The sequence below is a fragment of the Pseudorca crassidens genome, chromosome 7, assembly GCF_039906515.1.
Source record: "Pseudorca crassidens isolate mPseCra1 chromosome 7, mPseCra1.hap1, whole genome shotgun sequence".
Classification (NCBI taxonomy): Eukaryota; Metazoa; Chordata; class Mammalia; order Artiodactyla; family Delphinidae; genus Pseudorca; species Pseudorca crassidens.
In genome coordinates, this window is record NC_090302.1 from 85,501,388 (window position 1) to 85,523,914 (window position 22,527).

Genomic DNA, 22,527 nt, shown 5'->3' on the forward strand with positions numbered 1-22,527 from the left:
CTTTCTGACCTAAAATGACAGATGTTGTGTCATTTGGAGTAAAATTCTGTGGGTTTTGGGATAGCGTGATCAAGCCACAGGAAGATTAGGGAGGCTCCCAATCTGAGTCCCTTCTACTGGTTGGGACCACACTGAGACAACTGGAATTGATGTAGTACTCATGGTGCCCCAGTCATCACCCTGTGGAAGAGACATTCCCAACCCTGAGAAGGAGATGGTGCTGTTAGAGGAGGTGGTTCAAACACCAGAAGGAAAAGAAACGGGACATGGACCCAGAGGAGCCGGGCAGTAACACAGGATAAAAGAGTGGGTATCTGAGCAGAGACTTCCCAGGTCAGAACCCCTTAGAAAAGAGAAACAACATTTAGAGAAAGTGGGAAGGTTGAGGCGTGGGAGATGAGACTGGGCCCACACACAGGTTTTTAGGACACGGGAACCAACGGGGCATGCAGTGAAAAGACTATTCTGGTTATCTATTACTGGAAAACAAACTACCAGGAAACATAGCAGCTTGAAAAAACCATCTTTCCAATTTCCTGACTGGGCTTAACTACATGTTTTCCTTTGGAAGTCTTTCACGTGTGCCGGAATCATTAGCAGTTTTGACTGGGCCGACATCCAAGCAGGCTCCCTCACATGGCTGTCCTAGATGCTGGTGTGGGCTGGGCATTCAGCCCTGGCTTCCCACCAGAGTACCTACATGGGCCTCTCCGTGGCTTGGGCTCCCATGGCACGAAGGGTGACTCTGAGAGGAACATCCCAAGGGAACGTAAGCCAGAATGCCCGTGGGGAACTGCAAGGCTTCTTATAACCTGGTCTTAGTCCCCAGTGAAACCTCTGCTGCCACATTGCATTCAGAGCATGTCACCAGGGACGCCCAGGTTACAGGGGAGGGGGCTGACCGTCTACCTCCTAGTGGGGAGAGGCAAGGTCACTTAGCAGAAAAGCATGTGGGATGGAAGACATTGTGGCCATCTTTGGAAAATGCAATCTGCCACCTTCAGTCTCTGAAAGTCCACTAGAAAGGACTCCTTAGTGACTGTCACCTTGCTTCACCGTAACAGGCTAGCTCATACTGCTGTCCACATAATCTTGGAAGTAGAGCCCAAGACTCTAAGAAAATGCCTAGGTGCTGATATGAATGAAAATGTGAAGACCTCTCAGATGTCTTCTGCAACTTTCAAAGACATTTATATTTATTTAAACTTGTGAAAAGTTCCAAACTAAACAATACCTAAATGATTAAACAGATGTTAGAAGGTTCTGTAACTTTCAAAGACAATTAACTTAAACTGAAAAGTTCCAAACAGCATCTATCATAAAAGCTTTTTAAAATAAGCCAGTCGACAGGAATCAAAGCTGAAAACAAATTTTGATTTTACAAATGTGGATGAATGTCGCCTGCTATGTCAGTAAGCCAAGGATGTTGCAGCCGTCAAGCCCTCTGCCACTGCCACTGCCCCCAGCTGTGCACCCTGAGGGGATTCAGGATGGAGAAAAACAGGATACCAGCCCTAGATAGTTAAGATGCATATCAAAGGAGTAGTTTCAATAAGTCCAGACTCTGGCATCTTCCTACTCAAAGAAAAGCACTAAATTCATCAACTTGAGATGTCTGGTTTTCTTTAATTAACAGTAATCTTTTGATGTTCTGACTACCTGGTTTTATTTGTTCGTTTGTTTGCAAAGACTCCTATATATATCCTGGCTCCTCCCTTACCTGTTCAGAACAGTCCCTCAGAGCTATCTGAGTGGCTGTCTCTCCAGCTTAAGTCCTCAGAATGTCTGACAAATAAAGCATAATTCTCAACTTTTAGGTTGTACTTTTTTTTTTTCAGTCGACACAAAAAACTTGTCTGAAACATGAACTTACTATCAGAAGCTGAAAGAGGCAACAAAGGATTCCTCCCTAGAGCCCTTGGAGGGGATATAGCCCTGCAGATACTTTGGTTTGGAATTCCAGCCTCCAGGTATGAGAGAATAAATTCCTGTGACTTTAAGCCAGTGAGTTTGTGGTGTATGTTGTGTCAGCCCCAGGAAACTACTGCACTTGTCCTGCACAGCTAGCCTCGTGCTCTCCTTAGCAGCCCAGAGGACACAGGTGCGGCGAGCAGAGCCGCACTTTGGTGGTCTGGTCAAGACCACCAAAGATGGGACTTCCCTGGTGGTGCAGTGGTTAAGAATCCACCTGCTGATGCAGGGGACACGGGTTCGAGCCCTGGTCCAGAAAGATTCCATATGCTGCGGAGCAACTAAGCCCGTGTGCCACAACTACTGAGACCGCGCTGTAGAGCCCGCGAGCCACAAGTACTGAGCCCATGCGCCTAGAGCCCGTGCTCCACAAGAGAAGCCACCGCAGTGAGAAGCCCACACACCGCAACGAAGAGTAGCCCCCGCTCGCCGCAACTAGAGAAAGCCCGCGCGCAGCAGCGAAGACCCAATGCAGCCAAAAATAAATTTTAAAAAAAATCACCAAAGACAAGTCAGACTTGCTTAACATAAGGGAGAGATAAGTAAGAAATCTCTCAGCTCACAATGGTTCTTGGCCTTTCCTCACATGCTTCAAATGCTACAGTCCACAAGGAAATGGTTGGCTAAGACGGGAGAAGTTTGGATTTAAAGATTTGTAGGCAGAAGAAAAGACACAAGAAGTTTGGGTATCTTTTCCCTTCCTCACATATCCTCTCTCATCTAAATCAGGCACTGGTCAGCGCTGCAAACCAGGAACAGTCAATACCTCATAGCAACACATTCTCATACATTAAAATGCACTGAAAACAAGCTTTGCTTCCTTCTCTTTCTATTTAACTTGGTGAAAATTAATATCTTCTTTACTCTCTGGCACCTCTTTCACTTGATGACGTCAAATGTTTCCTGTTTTTCTCTGTGAGGGAGGAAAGACCATTAGAAAGATATGAAGGAAACATGGGAGTTAATGCAAGAAAACTTAATATTATATATGCTGCTCAAAAAGTAGTGGTGACACAAAATGGCCTAACTCATGCTGGGGAATACTGTGGTCTTTTTTGACACTAAAGTCCTGATCTCTGATAACAAGTGCTCTTACAGGGTTTCGTGCTCTGTCTCCTGAGTGTAGGCTGTGTCCTGTGGCAATTTTTGTTTTCCTTTGGTAGGAGGTTGTCCTGGTCAGCCCTTGCTGGCCCACCATCCTCACTGTCCCTGGATGTCTTGGGAGCCTTTTGCCACATGACTGTCATATTGTCCCGGGTGTCAGTCTAACTTCCAAGAAGAAGATAGCTTCCCGGGGATGAGCTGCATTTCCAAACAAAAAACCCCTTGAGAAGCTCTTTTGTTAAGAAAACATGGTCTCAGGTGGAGTTAACAATTCACCTGGTGGGAACCTGCACTTACCTTCTTCCTACTCACTTTCCCAGCAATCAAATGTGCACCAGCCAATCAAAACTACAATGAGGCACCACCTCACACCAGTCAGAATGGCCATAATGAAAAAGGATACAAATAACAAATGCTTGGAGAGGGTGTGGAGAAAAGGGAACCCTCCTACACTGTTTGTGGGAATGTAAATTTGTGCAGCCACTATGGCGAACAGTATGGAGGTTCCTTCAAAAACTAAAAATAGAATTACCATATGATCCAGCAATCCCACTCCTGGGCATATATATGGACAAAACTATAACTCTGAAAGACACATGCACCCCAAGCTTCATAGTGGCACTGTTTACAGTAGCCAAGAAATGGAAACAGCCTAAATGTCCATCAACGGATGAATGGATAAAGAAGATGTGGTACATGTATACAATGGAATATTACTCAGCCATGAAAAAGAATGAAATAGGGCTTCCTTGGTGGCGCAGTGGTTGAGAGTCCGCCTACCGATGCAGGGGACACGGGTTCGTGCCCCGGTCCGGGAAGATCCCACATGCCGCGGAGCGGCTGGGCCCATGAGCCATGGCCGCTGAGCCTGCGCGTCCAGAGGCTGTGCTCCGCAACGGGAGGGGCCACAACAGTGAGAGGCCCGCGTACCGCAAAAAAAGAATGAAATAATGCTATTTGCAGCAATATGGATGGACCTAGAAATTATCATACTAAGTGAAGTAAGTTAGATGAAGATAAATATCAAGTGATATCACTTATACGTGGAATCTAAAATACGACACAAGTGAACTTATCTGTGAAACAGAAACAGACTCACAGACATAGAGAACACACTTGTGGTTGCCAAGGGTGTGGGGGCGGGGGGGCTGGGGGGAGGGATGGACTGAGATCTTGGGATTAGCAGATGCAAACTATTATATAGAGAATGGATAAACAAGGTCCTACTGTATAGCCCAGGGAACTATATTCAGTGTCCTGAAATAAACCATAATGGAAAAGCATATGAAAAAGAATATATATATGCATAACTGAATTACTTTGGTGTACAGTGGAAATTAATACAACATTGTAAATCAGCTATACCTCAATAAAATAAATTAAAAACAACAACAACAACAAAATGTGCTCAGGCCATTCCTGAGATATGGTGAGTGAGATTCTGGAAGTAGCATGCTTAAAAACATGCATAGAGTATTTTTTTAAATGTTTTGAGCATTTTTTTTAGTTTAAATGTACGTTTATGTATTTTTTGTCCCCTTCCCTATAAGCCTTTCCCCTAGGTGTGTACAAGGCTCCTCCTTCCCCCCTGGATTTGGCTGGAATGTCATCCTCTTTGTGAAGCCTGTCTTTACCAGGAACTAAAATTAAAACAACCCCTGGTAGTACTGTTCTCCCCTCCCCTGATTTATTTTTCCCATAGCATTTATCACCATCTGACATGCTATTACATTTTATTTGTTGGTTTTGTTTATTGTGTCTCTTCCACACATCAGCACTTAGTCTGTACGGAGACCCATACAGAGACAAGGGGCTCTGTTTTGTTCACCTCTCTATCCTCAGCACTAAAGACAGGACCTGGCACAAAGCAGGCACACAACAAGATCTGCTCTCTGGACGAATGAATAATTGATGTATCCACATTATATGAACACATTCTCAGAGTTTCAAGGGTCAAGCAGTGAAGATAAAACAAAGGCCCGTTTTGGAAATGTATCCCCTTAAATATTCCCCTTCCTCAGAGGAACAACCAAAATTATTAATTCAGGGATATTAACAGTCCTTTTGCTTTGTCTTTACCCAAACACACATGCAGTTTTGTTTTTCATTGTTTTTGTCCCTTCTTTTTTTTTTCTTTAAAGATGTAAGTGCAGGGCTTCCCTGGTGGCGCAGTGGTTGAGAGTCCGCCTGCCGATGCAGGGGACACGGGTTCGTGCCCCGTTCCGGGAAGATCCCACATGCCGTGGAGCAGCTGGGCCCGTGAGCCATGGCCGCTGAGCCTGCGCATCCGGAGCCTGTGCTCCGCAACGGGAGAGGCCACAGCAGTGAGAGGCCCGCGTACCGCAAAAAAAAAAAAAAAAAAAAGATGTAAGTGTGTCTTGTCCATCATAAAACAAGCAAGCAAAACCCCTCTTAACCCTGTGTTATTCCAGTTGCTGCATTTTCCTCCTCCTGTTTCCAGCTGAACCTCTTGAACAGCTTGTCTAAACTTGCTATCCTCCACTTCCCCACCTTCTATTCTCATCCTAACTTAGGTCCGTCCCTACAGTAAGGCTTTCCTTCCAGATCCTCCCAAATGACCTCATCTAGTCTAATTACTTCAGGTACCACCTCCACGCTGATGACTTCCTGTCGCTCTCCTGAGTTCCAAACCCATGTATCCAACTGCCTATGAGACATCCTGACTCAGCTAACCCACAGACATTTCAGACTCCAACGTACAGAGCTGAAGTCATCATCTTTCCCCAGAACCAGGTCATCTCCAAGTGCTCCTTGGCTTTGTGGATGGCATGTCCATCCATATCCTTCATTCCTCCCCTCTCCCTTTCTCTGACATAATCAATCACCGATACATGAACAGCTCTCAAACACCTACACTTCTCTCCATCCTCATGGCTTTTGATCGGGGCCATCATCACCATCAATTTTTGCCAAGATGATGACATTAACCTTCTTGACGGTGACCTAACAAGACTCTAGTTTGACTACTTCAAATCCGTTGTCTATATTGTAGGTAATATTTACTAAAATGCATATTGATTACGTTCCTCCATTGCTTAAAACTCATCAGTGGCTCCCCATTGCCCTCGGGACAAACTCCATACTCCTTAACCAACTCAAAACACCCTGCATGAGTTGGGCCTTTCTTACCCCTCCAGCCTCATCTCTCACTACCCTCCTCACACTCTACCCCCCACAGCCATAATGAATTACCAGTTGTGCCCCCAATAAATCATACTCTAACCATTTTCAAATCTTTGCCCATATGTCCCCTCACCTCTAGGGCTCATCCCTGTCACTTGTCTTCTCCGTCCTCCCTAACCTTCTCCTGACAAGCTTCTAGTCCCACTTTCAGGCCTCAGTTTAAACGTCATTTCCACTGGGAAGCCTTGCCTGACACCTCACTTCTGGAGTGGCAGCTCCTTCAAATGGCTCCAAAGCAAACACACAGTACTTTATCCCCAGAGTTACACGTGTGTCCCATCCACCAGGCCTGAGCTCTTTGAGGGCAGGGATTTTGTCTGTCTACTTCACAGCTAAATCCCTAGCACCAGGCATGGTACCTGGTTCATGTGTGTGTGTGTGTGTGTGTGTGTGTGTGTGTGTGAGAGAGAGAGAGAGAGAGAGAGAGAGAGAGAGAGAGAGAAAGAGATGCAAGGAAGCCAGTGAAGAGACAGATGCAATGAGAACCCTGGGGAAGGACGCACAAATAATTACAGAAGTAGGTCTTGGCAGACTGCACAGAAGTTATAGCCACTAGTGAAATGTGAAGGACTGGATCATGTAGTTTTGTCATTTTAAATTTTATTTTATGAAAGTGGCATGGCGTCATATCTATTTGCAAAATGCCCTTTTCCCCTATGATTATAGCTTGGTCATCTTTCCTCGTTTGTACTTCAGATTGTGATGGTTAATTTTATGTGTCAACTTGGCTAGGCTATGGTGCCCAGTTCTTTGGTCAAACACTAGTCTAGAAGTTGCTGTGAAGATACCGTGTAGAAGTGATTAACATTTACGATCAGTTGACTTTAAATATTTTTCTCGATGATGTGAGTGGGCATATAGGGAATGAAAAATTCTTCCCTACCTTCTTAGGGTGTCTGGCCTGCCTAAGAATTAAACTGACATAAGCCAGATTAACAGAAGAAAATCATACACATTTTATCAAACTTTACACGTACATGGGGACTTTTACAAGAGAATGAAGTTCCAAGGAAGTGACCAGAGCTGAAAGCTTTTATACCCTTTAGGCACAGAAATGATAAATTTGTGAAAAAATGACAAGACAAAGGGGTTTGGCCTAAGGGCAGTAATTGTGGGGAAGTGACTAGAAGCTGTATATGGGGGCAGAGGGGTGCAAAACTAGTGGAAGATGAGGGTTATTTTAGCAGGTTTGTTCACACAGATCCATTTCCTTGTTGACTCCCAGTCTCTGGTGACAAGCATGTATTTCTCTTCCTGCTACAGGGAGGGCACATCTCTCATGGGAAATTTCATAACCTGCTTTCAGGTAGAAAGGGCAGATCAGAAAGCTCTTCCTGGATCTGCTGATTCTCAAGTGCCTTCAGCTCAAAATAATCAATATGCCAAAGGAGCACATTTTGAGACGGCCTGTCCTCAACCCCTTCGGCCTCTTCCGTCAGCTGAAGGTCGTAAGAGCAAAACTGAGGTTTCCCTGGGAAGCAGGAATTCTGCCTCAAGGCTGTAACATAGGGGCTTCCCTGGTGGCGCAGTGGTTGAGAATCTGCCTGCCAATGCAAGGACTCGGGTTTGAGCCCTGGTCTGGGAGGATCCCGCATGCCGCGGAGCAACTAGGCCCGTGAGCCATGACTACTGAGCCTGCGCGTCTGGAGCCTGTGCTCCGCAACTAGAGAGCCCGCGATAGTGAGAGGCCCGTGCACCGCGATGAAGAGTGGCCCCTGCTCGCCGCAACTAGAGAAAGCCCTCGCACAGAAACGAAGACCCAACACAGCTATAAATAAATAAATTTATTTTAAAAAAAAAACAAAAAACGACTGTAACATAGGTGTGTGTGTGTGTCCCCTATCGGCTCTGTTTCTCTGGAGAACGCTGACTGATACACAGACCCACCTTATAGACCCACCCACCATTTCCTACCTTCCCTCTATATCTTTCTCATTTGTATTCTCTTCCTCAGTAAAAAAAAAAAAAAAAAGCGATTAGATTCCATTTCATGAAAGTGAAGCCAGTGAGTAAAGAGCATGTTAATTCTCATCAGGTTAAAAAGAAACAAAAGACCTTAGGGTGCTAGCTGATATATTTCTTTCTGTCTGCGTTTGTCTATTTTGATGTTAAGAATGCCTTTGTATAAAACTATTTAAGGTATTTATTTCCATATTCATAAAAGACTGGAGTGGGTTTGTAAGTCCCAACTTATTTAAACTGCTGCACAACAAATCAACTATCTCCCTACAGGTGGACATTTAAGTTGCTCTCATCTTTTTGCCATTACAAGCAACACTTAATTTTTAAAAGACTAATCTAGGCTGTTTTATACATACCAAAGTGTAGGACCACTGGGCCAGAGGGGCTGTCCATTTAAACAGAACTGCCAAATCGCCTTCTCAGAAGGCTGTCCCCACCATCTGTCTCACCAGCAGAGGGAACGGGGTCATTTCCCTGCATTGTTAGCACATTTGATATTTTCAGTCTTCATTGTACCTTGCCAATCTGATAAGTGAAAAGTGATGTTATTTCACTTACATTTCCCTGATCATCAGGGAGTCTAACCATCTTTTCACATGTTTATTGACTGTTTGTGTTTTCTCTTCTGCAAATGGCAGCGTTATATCCGTAGTGTATTTCTCTAGGATAGTTTCCTTTTCCTCTCAATATGCATAATTCTTGATGTTCATTTTTTGTTATAGGTTACAAATATTTTCTCCTAAGTTATCAATTGTCTTTTAACTCTGTGGTGTATTGTTTTTACTTTGATATATTCACATCTGTCTTTCCTTTATATTTTACGCTTTGTGTCTTTTGGTCCTGTTTAAGGTCATAAATATATTCTTCTTTATCTTTTTGCCATACCTTTACAGCTTTATTATTTATGTTTAATTCTGGAATGCATCTGCAACATGTTTGCAGATCTATGTTTTGGGTTGTTGTTTATTTTTTCCCCCAAATGACTAGCTTATTATTCAAACACCAGTCATTCATGTCCCACTGATTTGAAACACCATGTTTTCTTCTTATTTTTAAAGAGTATCTATTAAAATGCTTCTTTCCTTTTGATGTGTTAATGGGTCTGCCCCCCAAGCTGTGGAAGCTCATCTGCCCAAAATACAATAGAAACCAGTGAATGGTCCCACCTTCCCCAAGTGGGGCCAGACCTGTAGAGGGTCCTTTGGGGGCTGCTGGAAAATGGAAAGAACAACTGGATTTCTCCTGAGATAGACAAAAGCATCTAAACTGGGAAGGCAATCTGGAGGGAAAGAGAAACCAAGAGGAAAGGGATTCTCAGATCACTTCGGCCAGAGAGCCCAACTTCTTTCTGAGGGTCTTTCCAGACCCTGCCTATGAAAGCACTGGTCACCCAGGCACCATTGCACCAATGCTCTCAAATCTTTGATATGTAGCCACTGAGAACAGAATGCGAGTCCCATACTGTTCCCTAGTTTCCCGTTCTTAGATTTGAGGTGCAGGGACCAAGAGTCTCAAGCTTGAAGAAGGGAAGTGAGTGAATGGATCTTTCCCTGAGCACCTACCACATTCATCAAAGCAACACAGACCATGATTGAAGGTGCTATCATTCACCTAGAAATCCTTCCCCTCCTGGCTGTGTAGTCCTGAAACCATGTGCTCACTGGATCAATTTATTCCTAAGAAGTGAAGACTTCAGTTTGAATCTTTGAGATATAAGTTTCTGATGAAATGTCTAATGAAGCATTAATAGCCCATTGGTTAGAATCAGAATTTTTCCTAGAAAATCTTTGTGTTTTGTGGAGGAAGATGAAAATTTTTCGATTACGTATTAAATTTTACTGCTTCTGTTACTGCTGCCAAGCAGAGGTGGACTGAGGAACACTACTGAATCCTGAATTATATCCAAATTGAAATCCATCTTTGGGTGGTATGAACCACCTTGTCCAAAGCTAAAGTGGGAAAGGAATGTTTCTTCCCATGGTTTCTCCTAGCCCCCACCTCCCCACCACTGCCTTTTGCTTTAATCTAATGCATTATTTAATGGATTTTCTTTTTTTTAATTAATTAGTTTATTTATTTTATTATTTTTGGCTGCACTGGGTCTTTGTGGCTGCCCTCAGGCTTTCTCCAGTTGCGGTGAGCGGGGGCTACTCTTCGTTGTGCTGCGCGGGCTTCTCATTGTGGTGGCTTCTCTTGTTGTGGAGCACGGGCTCTAGAGCGCAGACTCAGTAGTTGTGGTGCACGGGCTTAGTTGCTCCGCGGCATGTGGGATCTTCCCAGACCAGGTTTCTAACCTGTGTCCCCTACATTGGCAGGCGGATTCTTAACCTCTGTGCCACCAGGGAAGTCCCTAGATTTTCTAATATTGAATCATTCTTGAATTTTGGAGTTAAGCCTGATTTTGTCCTGATGTATCTTTGTTTTAAATATTTCTGGATTTGTTTGTGAATATTTCATTAGGCTTTTTTGGCCTCCAGGTCCATAAACATATATAGCAACTCTTGGGAAAGCAAGCTGAGATTTCTGATGTATATGCCACCCCGTCCCAATCTAGACATAATTTGGACAAATGAAGGGTCATTAACCAGTGCACTCTGGTTAGGGCCTAGGATAGATTAAAACATTTCCTGAAAATATTAAAAAGGAAAAGTCAAGAGGTTGAGAAAAGTAGGTATTAATTTTTAAATATTAATTCCAATTAGCATGTGGCTTTGTCAATAGGTGACCACATTTTTCTATTCAAATAGTTGTTGGTTATCCAAATAATTGCTCCTAATAAAGGCTTGATCCAAAATTTTAGAATTTAATACCCATGAGATTTCTAACTCAAAACCTATCCACAATAAGACAAAAACTTCTAAGAAATTAAGTCAGCCGTTTATATATTTAAATATATATAATGTATATATTTATATACCTTGAATATATATAAGTATATATAATAAGTATATATAAAAAATAAACATATCTATTTTATAAGAAAGGAAATTAATCACTATAGGACTCAGACACTAGGTTCAAATTTTAAGCAAACCAAGACAAATTCTTAACTGATCTCTGTCCCTTTGGCCCACAGGTGAATAGCTGCTGATTACTTGGGCTGCTAGACTTAGAATCACAACCCTATTTGCCACTGTTCATGACAGAAGACAAATCAAAGTTGTTCTTTTCACACGTGGGTTTTATTTTTAGCCCTTGACACTGACCACAGACTCGCCTCTGGCTTCTAGACTTATTGTGAGCCCTTGGCTTCTGCTCCTCTGGATGTGATCTGGTGGATTTGCCTTTTGTTTCTCATCACCGGCATTCACTCACCTATCATTCATCTAGGGTCCTTAACAAGGTACCACACAAGGAGAAGAGGGCTTGAGGGGTCAGACTCACTACCTGCCTGCCTGGTTTTTCTGTACACAGGTGAGATATTCCTGCACGTCATCCGGGGACCCTAGAATGAGGGGGACTCGTTGGTGAATGGCCTCAGGCTTCACGTCCAGCACAGGCTGGGTGCCTGTGGTCGCCATGCCTCCTGCCTGCTCGATGATGTAGGCCACAGGATTGCACTCATACAAGAGCCGGAGCTGCGGAGGAACAGAGTCAGGTGGACAAGTGTTGCAAGTTGTCAAAATTCCCAAGCCACGCCCCTAAAGCTCCACGAGGAATTCCAATTACTCAACTGCTGTCTCATTAGTGCGAGTGCATTTGCGCATCTCAGCGGAGCTGGCTGCCCAAGCCCTACACTCTCCAGGAGGCTGAGTGCCTCCGCTGATGCTTACCACATATGCCTTTGGGGACACCTCTGGTCGACGTCTACCTGTCTTGTGACCTTTATGCTTATGAAAGCTTGGCCTTCTCACTTGGGAGTATGAGATCTAGGTACTCATTTCTCTCTGGTTCCGCAGTGAGGTCAACTGATTCTGCGGGGCCCGGTTAGGAGCCTCTATATGCCAGGCCTTATGGCCAGTCAAGGGTCTAGCTTGGATGGGATCGGAAGGTCACCTCGGGAGTGCTGGCCAGTCTCTCAAGATAACCACAGTGTCCGGCATCGTGGGGAGGAACATCTCAAGTGTCGACTTGGCCGAACAGTTTGCTGGTTTTAAATGGCCTTTCCTTTTGGCCCCTTAGACTAAGTTAGTTAACTCTCTCGTTGCATGCTCTCCCACAGAATCCTGTGCTTCCCCTTTCATAACAGTCCAGACTCTGAAGTTTGTTTAACATCTGCCTTCCTCATTGGACGCCCTCCCTTGAGGGCAGGGGAGGGGTCTGCCAGGTTGGTCTTTGTGGCATCTCCATTCCTAGTACTGCCTGACATGTAGAGAGTGTCCAAACAAGGCTACCGTGTACATTGCACAGGGGCTCCCAGTGGAGGGCAGAAATGGGGGTGGGGGAAATCAGCCTGCACCTTTGTTTGCCAGGCCAGGTACATGTGTCCAGGGCCGAGCCTGTTCTGAGAAAGAAATGCCTTTCTAAAAGGCACTGTGAGAACTAGCGGGTGTCTGTCCTGTGTCCAGTTAGAATATGGTGAATTGATTTGAAATGGGCTGACTGAATGTCCTTTCTGGGTCTACTTCTGTCATTATGTTCTGACTCCCTCCCCATCCCCTGACCCACAGCGGACACACACACACATCACATTAGATTCAGGGTGACATTCTAGCTGCACGCTCTGACTCAGTATCATACTATCTTCTCCTTCCTTCCCCCATAGGTACAAAATCTGTAGTTAAAAAATTTTTCTCCTTTTCTGCAATGAGCTTTCAAAGTGGTTGATCTAGCTCTGTGCAGCCTTTTTCTTTCCATTCTTTTCTTGAAATGCGTTTGTTAAAACTACTTGGAGAAAATAGTTATATCTTGTGCTGATTTTTAAATTATTGTTATTTCAAAGAGAGGAACAAAATATCTCCAATCTGGGTTGGAGAGCCACGCATCCAGGAGAAAGTAAATTAAGACTGTAGAGGGCATTTGTGGCCATTTTGGGAAAACAGCATACCATGCTTTTGTTTGTATCATGTTGATTCAGATACAATAAATAAATAAGTAAACAAATAAACAAATAAGCACAGCATTCTTGCATAAAGCTTGTCTCCGAGGCAAGGTTTGTTCTGACCTTAAAATGCCATTGTTGTAGTAAACGCATCTTAAAACACAATGTCCGGATCTTCATGGTACCTTGACCTGCAGGCCATGCAATCTATTTTTTTTCCACGATTAAAATCTACACTGCTCTACAGAGACAAGCGCACATAGGAGGAGAACCCAACCACGCACCCCCACACACAGATGTGGACACAGAGACCTTGAGAGCTAAAACATGGAGGTCAGAAACCAATGATACTTTCAATGTGGTGCTATGAATATAGATCTATATATGCAATTATACATGCTTATGGAAATGTTTTTATAATTATATGTGGATATTTTAAGACTCATTTTAAATCATCTTAATAATTAGTAATGATTAGTCTTAATGTTCTCCCCGTTGGAAATGCGTTCGTGACAAGAGCGGTTCTACTTAAGAATATCCACATTAAAAAAAAAAAAAAAAAAATAGTGGGGCTTCCCTGGTGGCGCAGTGGTTGAGAGTCCGCCTGCCGATGCAGGCGACACGGGTTCGTGACCCGGTCCGGGAAGATCCCACCTGCCGCGGAGCGGCTGGGCCCGTGAGCCATGGCCGCTGAGCCTGCGTGTCCGGAGCCTGTGCTCCGCAACAGGAGAGGCCACAACAGGGAGAGGCTCGCGTACCCCAAAAAAAAAAAAAAAATAGGGGACTTCCCTGGTGGTGCAGTGGTTAAGACTCCACACTTCCACTGCAGGGGACGTGGGTTCAATCCTTGGTCGAGGAACTAAGATGCTGCATGCTGCGCGGCGCGGCCAAAAAAGAATTTCCACATCTTCTACTCTATCTCACTTAATACTCCGTAACACTTTGCTTTCCTCCAGCACCTTTTGTGCAGATTTATCTGTGACTCTTAGTTCAACCAGCTAATACAGGTGAGCTAAACACGCATGTGAAGAAAGATGTCTGACATACCAACCTGCATATTAAAATCTCCTCTCTGGTCTCATGTGCTGTGTTAGGTTCCTTACCGTGGCTTTGAATCTGGCATTCCAATAATTCAGGTCGCCCGTGCTGAGAGACGTATATGCATGTGGCTACTTGTTAGTGTGTCAGAGAATACGGCAGGGCTTTGTCTGGATTTGTCTACCCACCTATGATTCTGTGACTGGCTAAAAATCAGGCACCTTGCCATGGCGGTGTCTATTCAAAACAGACGCATTGGGATCAGAAAGTTGCAGGGAGACCTTCCAGGAGCTACCTTTCCAGAAATATTGAATGAGTTCTGAGCAGAACTGCTTAGTCTGGACTTTGGGAACTCTCTATGGAATTTTTGGGTAGACCTCAGATCATCGTGAACCCCCTGAAAACATATGTAATGTGTATGTTTACGTGTAATCTTCTTCTGGGAAGTGGGTCCATAAGTTTCATTAAATTCTCAAACGGGTCTATGATGCAAAATCAGTTGCTGATGAAGCTAAAAGATAGACACAGCATTGGGAAAGTGGGAGATGAACACAGCTGACTCACAGTGAATTGAGGGGCGTGAGGCCCGCGGAAGTGAAGGCCAGCGACAATCACCAATAACAACTTCAGCCATCTCCTTCTCCACACCTTCTACCACAGCCTCAGAATTCACTAATGGGATAGAGACTTCGTTTCTCTTCCACCTACCCACTCGCAGACAGACATGCCAAGGACAGGGCAGTAGCCAAAAAGCAGGCATGATGAGAAAGCGAATTCTGACTGGTTCCCTGAACGGGTTCAGCCAGCAGACGAAGGAGAGTTTACCTTGCCCTTCGGATTTTTCTGGTTCGCTGGGTACAGGAAGATCCCTCCATAGACCAGGGTGCGGTGCACGTCAGCCACCATGGAGCCCACATACCTGGCCCCATAGGGAGCACTGCCATCCTAGAAGGCAGAGAGGAAAGAGACAAGATGCAGTGAGCTTAGCAATTACTCAGCACCTGCGTCAGGTCACACATCCAGCTGGTGCGACCTCTGCATTCCAGGGCCTCCTTCTTCCACCCACTAGCTTAGGAATTGAAAATATTATATAACTGAGCATTCCATTCATCAGGAGCCCCCAAACCTCAACTAGTGATTGGACTCATTAAATGTTGGACTACTTAAAGTGAGAGACAATATGTGTCCTAAGACAGAAGCTAACAAGAAAAAAAAAATTTTTTTTAAAGAAAGAAAAAGGAAGTACAGACAAACGCCAACTGTTTGGCTGTTCCTTGAATCTCCTCCTTGGCCCCCAGAGTTCAGAACACTTTTCAGCTTTCTGAAAACCAGATTCCCTTGAACCATGACAACTTTTGCACTTAGTGTAAGCAGTGTTTATTCACTGGCAAAATTATTTTAAGGAGCCTTAGAAAACATGCAAAGAAATACAACAACTTCCTTATAAACCTCAATTTCATTAGTCATGTAATGAAAAGAATATTTGTTCTGAAAAAAACAAAGTTCATCATTTCCCTCAAGTAGGGCATGTCAGGTAAGGCACGACTATCTGATGAAATGGTTTGGGCAGGTTTGCTTTTCCTCATTCAGCGACCCATCTGAGACTTCTGTGTCTAATCTAATAATTCTCTGACAGTGCAGGGAAACACCAAACTTCCTCAGGGCAGATATCCAGTGTTTTGGGTGGCATCAGCCCTAATAAAATGCATTGATTTCATAAGCATTTATATTCAGAAGCCCCTCCATCAGTCTGTGACGCCCTTGGGGAAAAGACTTCCTGCTTGATCTTGGCATTCCCTGAGCCCAGCCTGGTGTGAGGCAACAAGTACGTGCTGGGAAAATACCTACTGAATTTCATTTACGTGAGATTTCTTGAAAGCACTACTCAGGTTGTTACCTTAAAAATTACATGGGAGGTTTTGCCTCCTCCATTTTATTCACATAATGATACTAAGTATATAAAACACCTTCAGATGCCAATTAAGAGACTTCTCAGTAGGTAAGAGAACACAGGTCTGAATTAGACCAATGGCCGTAAGGATGAAGAAAATGGACTAACTTGAGAGATATTTAGGAAATAGAGTTGATAACACCAAGTGAATGATTAGACATGGGCATAAGAAAGAGGTAATCCTCTCGACTCATTCCCCGAATGTTGCTGGGAATGAGCATGATGGTTGAGGCAGTATGGATCAAGAGAAGAAGAACCACGAAGGAGCAGAATTGGGGGTGTATGTTTAGTGGGGGGTGGGGGATAGGAGCGTCAGAGTTGGACATGTGGAGTTCTAGGTGTCTGAGGAGCAAGCAGAACTGAATTCCATCAGAAGAGACTGGATGAGTTCACCCTGGCAGGATACCAAGTGTGAGCTGAGAGGTTTGTTTGGAATAAAGTCCTGTACCAAGCTTGAAGGGCAGGCAGAAGTGTGGAAGCCAGTAAAAGAGGCTAAGAAGATGATTAGGAAGGTGGACGTAAAACCAGACACAAGGCCAAGGAAGGGGTAAACAGCCCTAAATGCCATGGAAAGGTCAGGTAACATAAGGTGGAAACATGACGCTGGATTTGGCAACACAGAAAAAAGAGGATTATAAAGGGCAGACAATGGAGCAAAGAGGGCTAAAGAGGGAATGACAGGAAAGAAAAACTTTAAGAAAAAAGGAAACATCCTTCCAACTTCTGGGTATTTGTCCTAAAAAACTAGGAAATAGAATCTCAAAGAGATTCTCCATACCCATGTTCACTGCAGCATTATTCACAATAGCCAAGAAGTGGAAGCAACCTGAGTGTCCGTTGACAGATAGGTGGATAAGAAAATGTGGTATATACACACAGTGGAATATTATTCAGACTTGAAAAAGAAGGAAATCCTGTCACTTGTTACAACATGGATGAACCTTGAGGACATTATGCTAAGTGAAATGAGCCAGTCACAAAAAGACAAACACTACATGATTCCACTTACCTGAGGTATCTAAAGTAATCCAGCACATAGAAACACATAGGAGAATGTGGTTACTAGGGATGGGGGAGGGGAGGAGGAAATGGGGAATTGTTGTCCAATGGATGTAGAATTCCAGCTTTACAAGATGAAAAAAAGCCCTAGAGATCTGTTGCGCAACAGAAGGCTTAGATTTTAATCCTGGCTCTACCAGTTAAATAAGGTCATCTTTACTCAAGTTACTGAATAAGGAAGAACAAATCTGACTCCATATTGGATCTGTTTATTTTACTTTAACCTTTGTATTCTATTGCTTTTGCTACAAATTAAGAATGCTGCCTCTAGGCTGAAATATACAGGACAGCCCATTCTCAAGGCTCTGACCTTCAAAGGTCACTTTTCCATTCATATAGAGATAAAAAGTTGCAGAACAGAGAATAACATTTGTCTTGTTGTAGATTTACAGGAACATCCTGACTTGACCTATGTTGACAGCTGCAAGAACAAAGATTCTGACACCAAGAAGTCTGCAACAACCAGTCACACCCTCTTCCCTTTTAGTGTAAAAGAAGCCTGAATTCTAACTCAGGTAAGGTGGTTCTTTGGGACACTAGTCCACCATCTTCTTGGTCTGCTGGCTTTCCCAATAAAGTCGCTATTTTTTGCCCCAGTAACTCATCTCTCTATTGGCCTCTATTGCCATGCAGCAAGCAAGAAGAGCTTGAACTCGGTCACATTACTTGACTGTTCAGGGCCTCAATTTCCCCATATGTAAAATGGGGACTGTGGTATTAACACTTATCTTGTAGTCTGTTGGAGAATTGAATGAGTTAGTACACAACAAGCACTAGGAACAGTGTCTGACACAGTATACATTAGCTACTATTATCATGACTCATAGAAGAGTGCAGTCAGGGATAGGAGAAGCTGCTACTGTCAGGAGACAAACAGCAAAGGAGGACTGCTCCTTCCACAATGGCAGAGGGTAAGGAAAAGTGCCTGGACCACTTCCCATCTCCCAGGGGTGCGGTGTGTGGGAGAATGGCAGCCGGAACACAAAGATCCTGCAGGGAAGCAATGGCCTCAGGAAGAATGAGGTGTGGGAGGAGCACTTCCTGCTCACACTCGAGAGGGGCTTCCCGAGGGCAAAAGTACAGGAGAGGGGGCTTCCCTGGTGGCACAGTGGTTGAGAGTCCGCCTGCCATTGCAGGGGACACGGGTTCGTGCCCCGGTCCGGGAAGATCCCACATGCCGCGGAGCAGCTGGGCCCGTGAGCCGTGGCCGCTGAGCCCGCGTGTCCGGAGCCTGTGCTCCGCAACGGGAGAGGCCACAACAGTGAGAGGCCCGCGTATCGAAAAAAAAAAAAAAAAAATTTGTTTTTTTTTTCATACGAGTTTGGTTTTTCAGTGGTAAAATATGTATCTTCCTTTATGGGTTCTAGAAGAGGCGCATTTTAGTTTAGAATGGGAACCACCGTGAAATCATCTCCAAGACTGGGAACTTGTAAATAATTTTGACTTTATCAACCTCACAATTCATATCCTGTTACTTCTGCCCTTAAGATGTCTAACAGGTTTGTGCATGACAGCAAAGGAGAGGTACAGGAGACTGCACTTCTAAGAATTTTGCTTAAAGAACAAACAGAACAGAGAAAGAAGAAAACTCTCTAAAGCTTCCGTTTGAGGCAGCAGAGGCAGGTCCCAGCACCCTGTTAACTAACTGCTCTGCACCCTCTGGAATCCTGAGCTTTTTCGCCCTGGAGCTCGTGAAGGGCTTCCCGGGATAGCCAGGCTGGCACATCACACCACTGCTTTCCCAGCCACTTCCAGTGTAGGTCAGACTTCACATTCTTGATCTGAAAATGCTCTGACTCCTTCCCACACCTGTCTTAAAAGCGCTCTTTGTACGGCAGACATACATACTGGATTGTTTGGGCTATATTTTTTGTTTGTTTGTTTGTTTTTTTGTTTTGTTCTTTTTTTGCGGTACGCGGGCCTCTCACCGTTGTGGCCTCTCCCGTTGCGGAGCCCAGGCTCCGGACGCGCAGGCTCAGCGGCCATGGCTCACGGGCCCAGCCGCTCCGCGGCATGTGGGATCTTCCCAGACTGGGGCACGAACCCGTGTCCCCTGCATCGGCAGGTGGACTCTCAACCACTGTGCCACCAGGGAAGCCCGCTTTGGGCTATATTAATAGCCACATGAAGTCCAGGACTCGGTGATCACACTGAGAGCCAAAGACCTTCCTAAAACTTGGAGTAAACAGCAGGCCTTGATATTAGAGCATAGGAATGGTACTTTTAAATGTAATTATTCCACCTAAATACAATTAAGTGACCAGAATCAGCACAGGTGGTAGCTGAGCAAAACATGACAGGGGAGATGCTCTGACCTGAAACTCTGGATTTTGAAATATTGGCCTCTCCCTTCTTCATAGACAATTTCTCCTGGAAAAACTCACCTGGAGAGTATTATCTATACTACGTAAGTTTTAGCTATGAAAGACTTTGATTGCTTATGAAGAAAGTCAGAGTTTGCCATTCTCATACGGTCCGGAGCCATAAACAGGGGCATCAACCTCTTTCAGCCAGGCCCCGACAGCCATCCCCAAAACAGGAACCCACTGAGACAGCATTCCCCCTGCTTCTGCCTTAGCTTTCTTCACTCACCTCGGGAAATTTCTTTTTCTGCACATATTCTGTAGTGGCGGCGTCAAAGTACTTGGCATAGCCCTCATTGAGGCTGTAAATCTTTCCTTTGTTTTTAATCTTGATATCTTTTTCCACCAGGACAAATTCACCAAGAGCCTAGAAAGGTGAAAAGAAACACCAGGAAGAAGAGAGATACCAGGAAACAGAAGCCAACAGCACACACCAACAACCAGAGAACAGTAGAAGATGTGGGTCTGCTAAAAGAACCCTGGGGTTTGCCGGGTCCTCTGCAGCCTGCCCAGTGACGTTTTGATGAGTTGTATAAAGAACAGTGACAATACGGAACCTGCACAGGCAGCTCAAGCAGTGATATAACAAGAAATAAAATAATTCAAAGGAAAAAGAGGGAAAATTTCCTTTGTAACTTTCACCGTAGCTAGGTTACTCATTTGTAAAGAACCTAGCTGTATTTATCCCCCAAGTTCTCACCCCCGGTTAATTCCTAATGTTTTCAGGAAGATTTGGGCCATCAACAATGAGAGGAAAGAGTTACTCAAATGGGATTTGTCATGAAAGTGGGGGATGCAGTTAGACCACTAATTTGTGGTCCAGTTATTTTTCTTTAACTTATTTATCCTGTATTTCCTATAATGTTTTTGCCATCCTCTTCCACATTCAGTTCAGCTTTTTTTTTGGGGGGGGGGCAGGCACATGGTGAGGCACGTGGGATCTTAGTTCCCCAACCAGGGATCGAACCTGTGCTCCCTGCATCGGAAGCGTGGAGTCTTAACCACTGGACCGCCAGGGAAGCGCCCAGTTATTTTGTTTATCTTAACGACTCAATGTTGGAAACCATTCAAAGTTCCTTGTATCCCAACTACTCTTATATGGGTAAAGAGAAATCCCTTCAGTCAGAAACTGTATTCGCTCAGCATGAGGAACAGTTGATAAATGGTTTTTTTTGTTTGTTTTTTTTTGCAGAACGCGGGCCTCTCACTGCTGCGGCCTCTCCCGTTGTGGAGCACAGGCTCCAGACGCGCAGGCTCAGCGGCCATGGCTCACGGGCCCAGCCGCTCCGCGGCATGTGGGATCTTCCCAGACCGGGGCACGAACCCGTGTCCCCTGCATCGGCAGGCGGACTCTCAACCACTGCGCCACCAGGGAAGCCCGATAAATGTTTTTTAAATCCTCAGAATTAGAGCGCTGACAGTCTCATCCCTAGGAATGTACTTAGCTAGCTGCAGATTCACTTTGAAAGGCTGGATGTCTCTCTAAGTCACTAGGAAGAAAATCAGACCCTGGAAATCTAATCAGTTTTGATTAAACTTTGAAGACTGAGAAAATAAAAATCCCCCATGACGACAGCTCGCAGCTAGAAGGCTCCGAATGAACGTCTACAACACTCCCACAAAGAGACAAGGCCACACTGACCGTGTCTGAAATAAGACAACGATGAGGATACTCAAATGCAAAAACAACTCAACACGCCTCTTCTGCCACATGTGAGGTATGAGTGCTTCTTTACCACTGAATCTCTACCGTCACTTTAAACTTCCCACCTCCTACATACAAACTGAGATACACCATCAATCATCATACCCGCATCTAGACAACACCCAATCCAGAACTGACCCTCTCTTTCCCAAATACTCCTTAGAATCATCAAGCAAAACCCCAAGGGCTATAATAAGCCCAAGCCAGCCCCCTCTTAGCACAGTGCCTCATGGTTCCTCCAGAGTGCCTTCTCCCCTGCTAGTAAACCAGCTTCTTATGTTGCGGGGAAGTACTTGATGGTCTCTGGATCATGAGCTTTAATCACTTACTCTGGACATTGGTTGCTTTGGAGCAGCTCAGCATGGAGTTCCACGTCCTAAAAGTACCCGAACTTCCTTTGAATAATTAACTTTTCTCATTGGAGGCCAGTCTAAGAAGACTCTAAGCTGGGCCTCCTCTAGCCCAAGGTCAGGCAACGGACTGAGCTTAACAAATTACATACCCCTTCCTGGCATTTGAAACCTGAGGAGAGACACAGCATCAGGGGTGGTGTCCAGACCAGACAGGCTGTCCTGTGGGACCATTCCTGTGAATCCCGCTTCCCAGACCTGCCCATCTCTAGCCTGGGGCCTGAGCTTTCCCATTAATACAGTAAGTCCTTTACTTAGTTTAGCCAGGATCCTTTTCTTTTTGTTTATCAGCAAAGATCAAAGACAGATACTGTTGTCTAAATAATGTCTTCTCTTACTTATCCACCCCAGGGGCTGTGGGTGTAGACACTCAGGCCCCTGGAGAGTTGTTCCCTATTGTGGGATGGAGGAACTGGCTGTAGAGCCTTACTCTAACCTGGAAAATAAATGTCTTTTTCTGACTGTGTGATCACTGGCACCCACTGAATATTAAAAAGGCCTCCCACAGGGCTTCCCTGGTGGCGCAGTGGTTGAGAGTCCGCCTGCCAATGCAGGGGACACGGGTTCGTGCCCCGGTCTGGGAAGATCCCACATGCCACGGAGCGGCTGGGCCCGTGAGCCATGGCCGCTGAGCCTGCGCGTCCGGAGCCTGTGCTCCACAACGGGAGAGGCCGCAACAGTGAGAGGCCCACGTACCGCAAAAAAAAAAACAAAAAGGGCCTCCCACAGCTTTGAGAAGAGGGTACCTGATTATCAGGCACCATATCCTTGTCACCCAG

General features: G+C 44.9%; 1 protein-coding gene across 2 annotated transcripts in view; it reads right to left on the reverse strand.

Annotated features, from left to right (window-relative positions):
* Positions 1–7,211: 7,211 nt before the first annotated feature.
* Positions 7,212–22,527, reverse strand: part of FBP2 (fructose-bisphosphatase 2) — a 40,121-nt gene continuing 24,805 nt past the window's right edge. For both annotated transcript variants that reach the window (XM_067744801.1, XM_067744800.1), the window contains 3 exons: positions 19,863–20,000; positions 15,086–15,205; positions 7,212–11,819 (listed from right to left, as the gene is read on the reverse strand). In XM_067744801.1, coding sequence (XP_067600902.1) covers positions 11,625–11,819; positions 15,086–15,205; positions 19,863–20,000 — 453 coding nt within the window. In that variant the 3' untranslated portion in view covers positions 7,212–11,624. The remainder of the gene's footprint in view (positions 11,820–15,085; positions 15,206–19,862; positions 20,001–22,527) is intronic.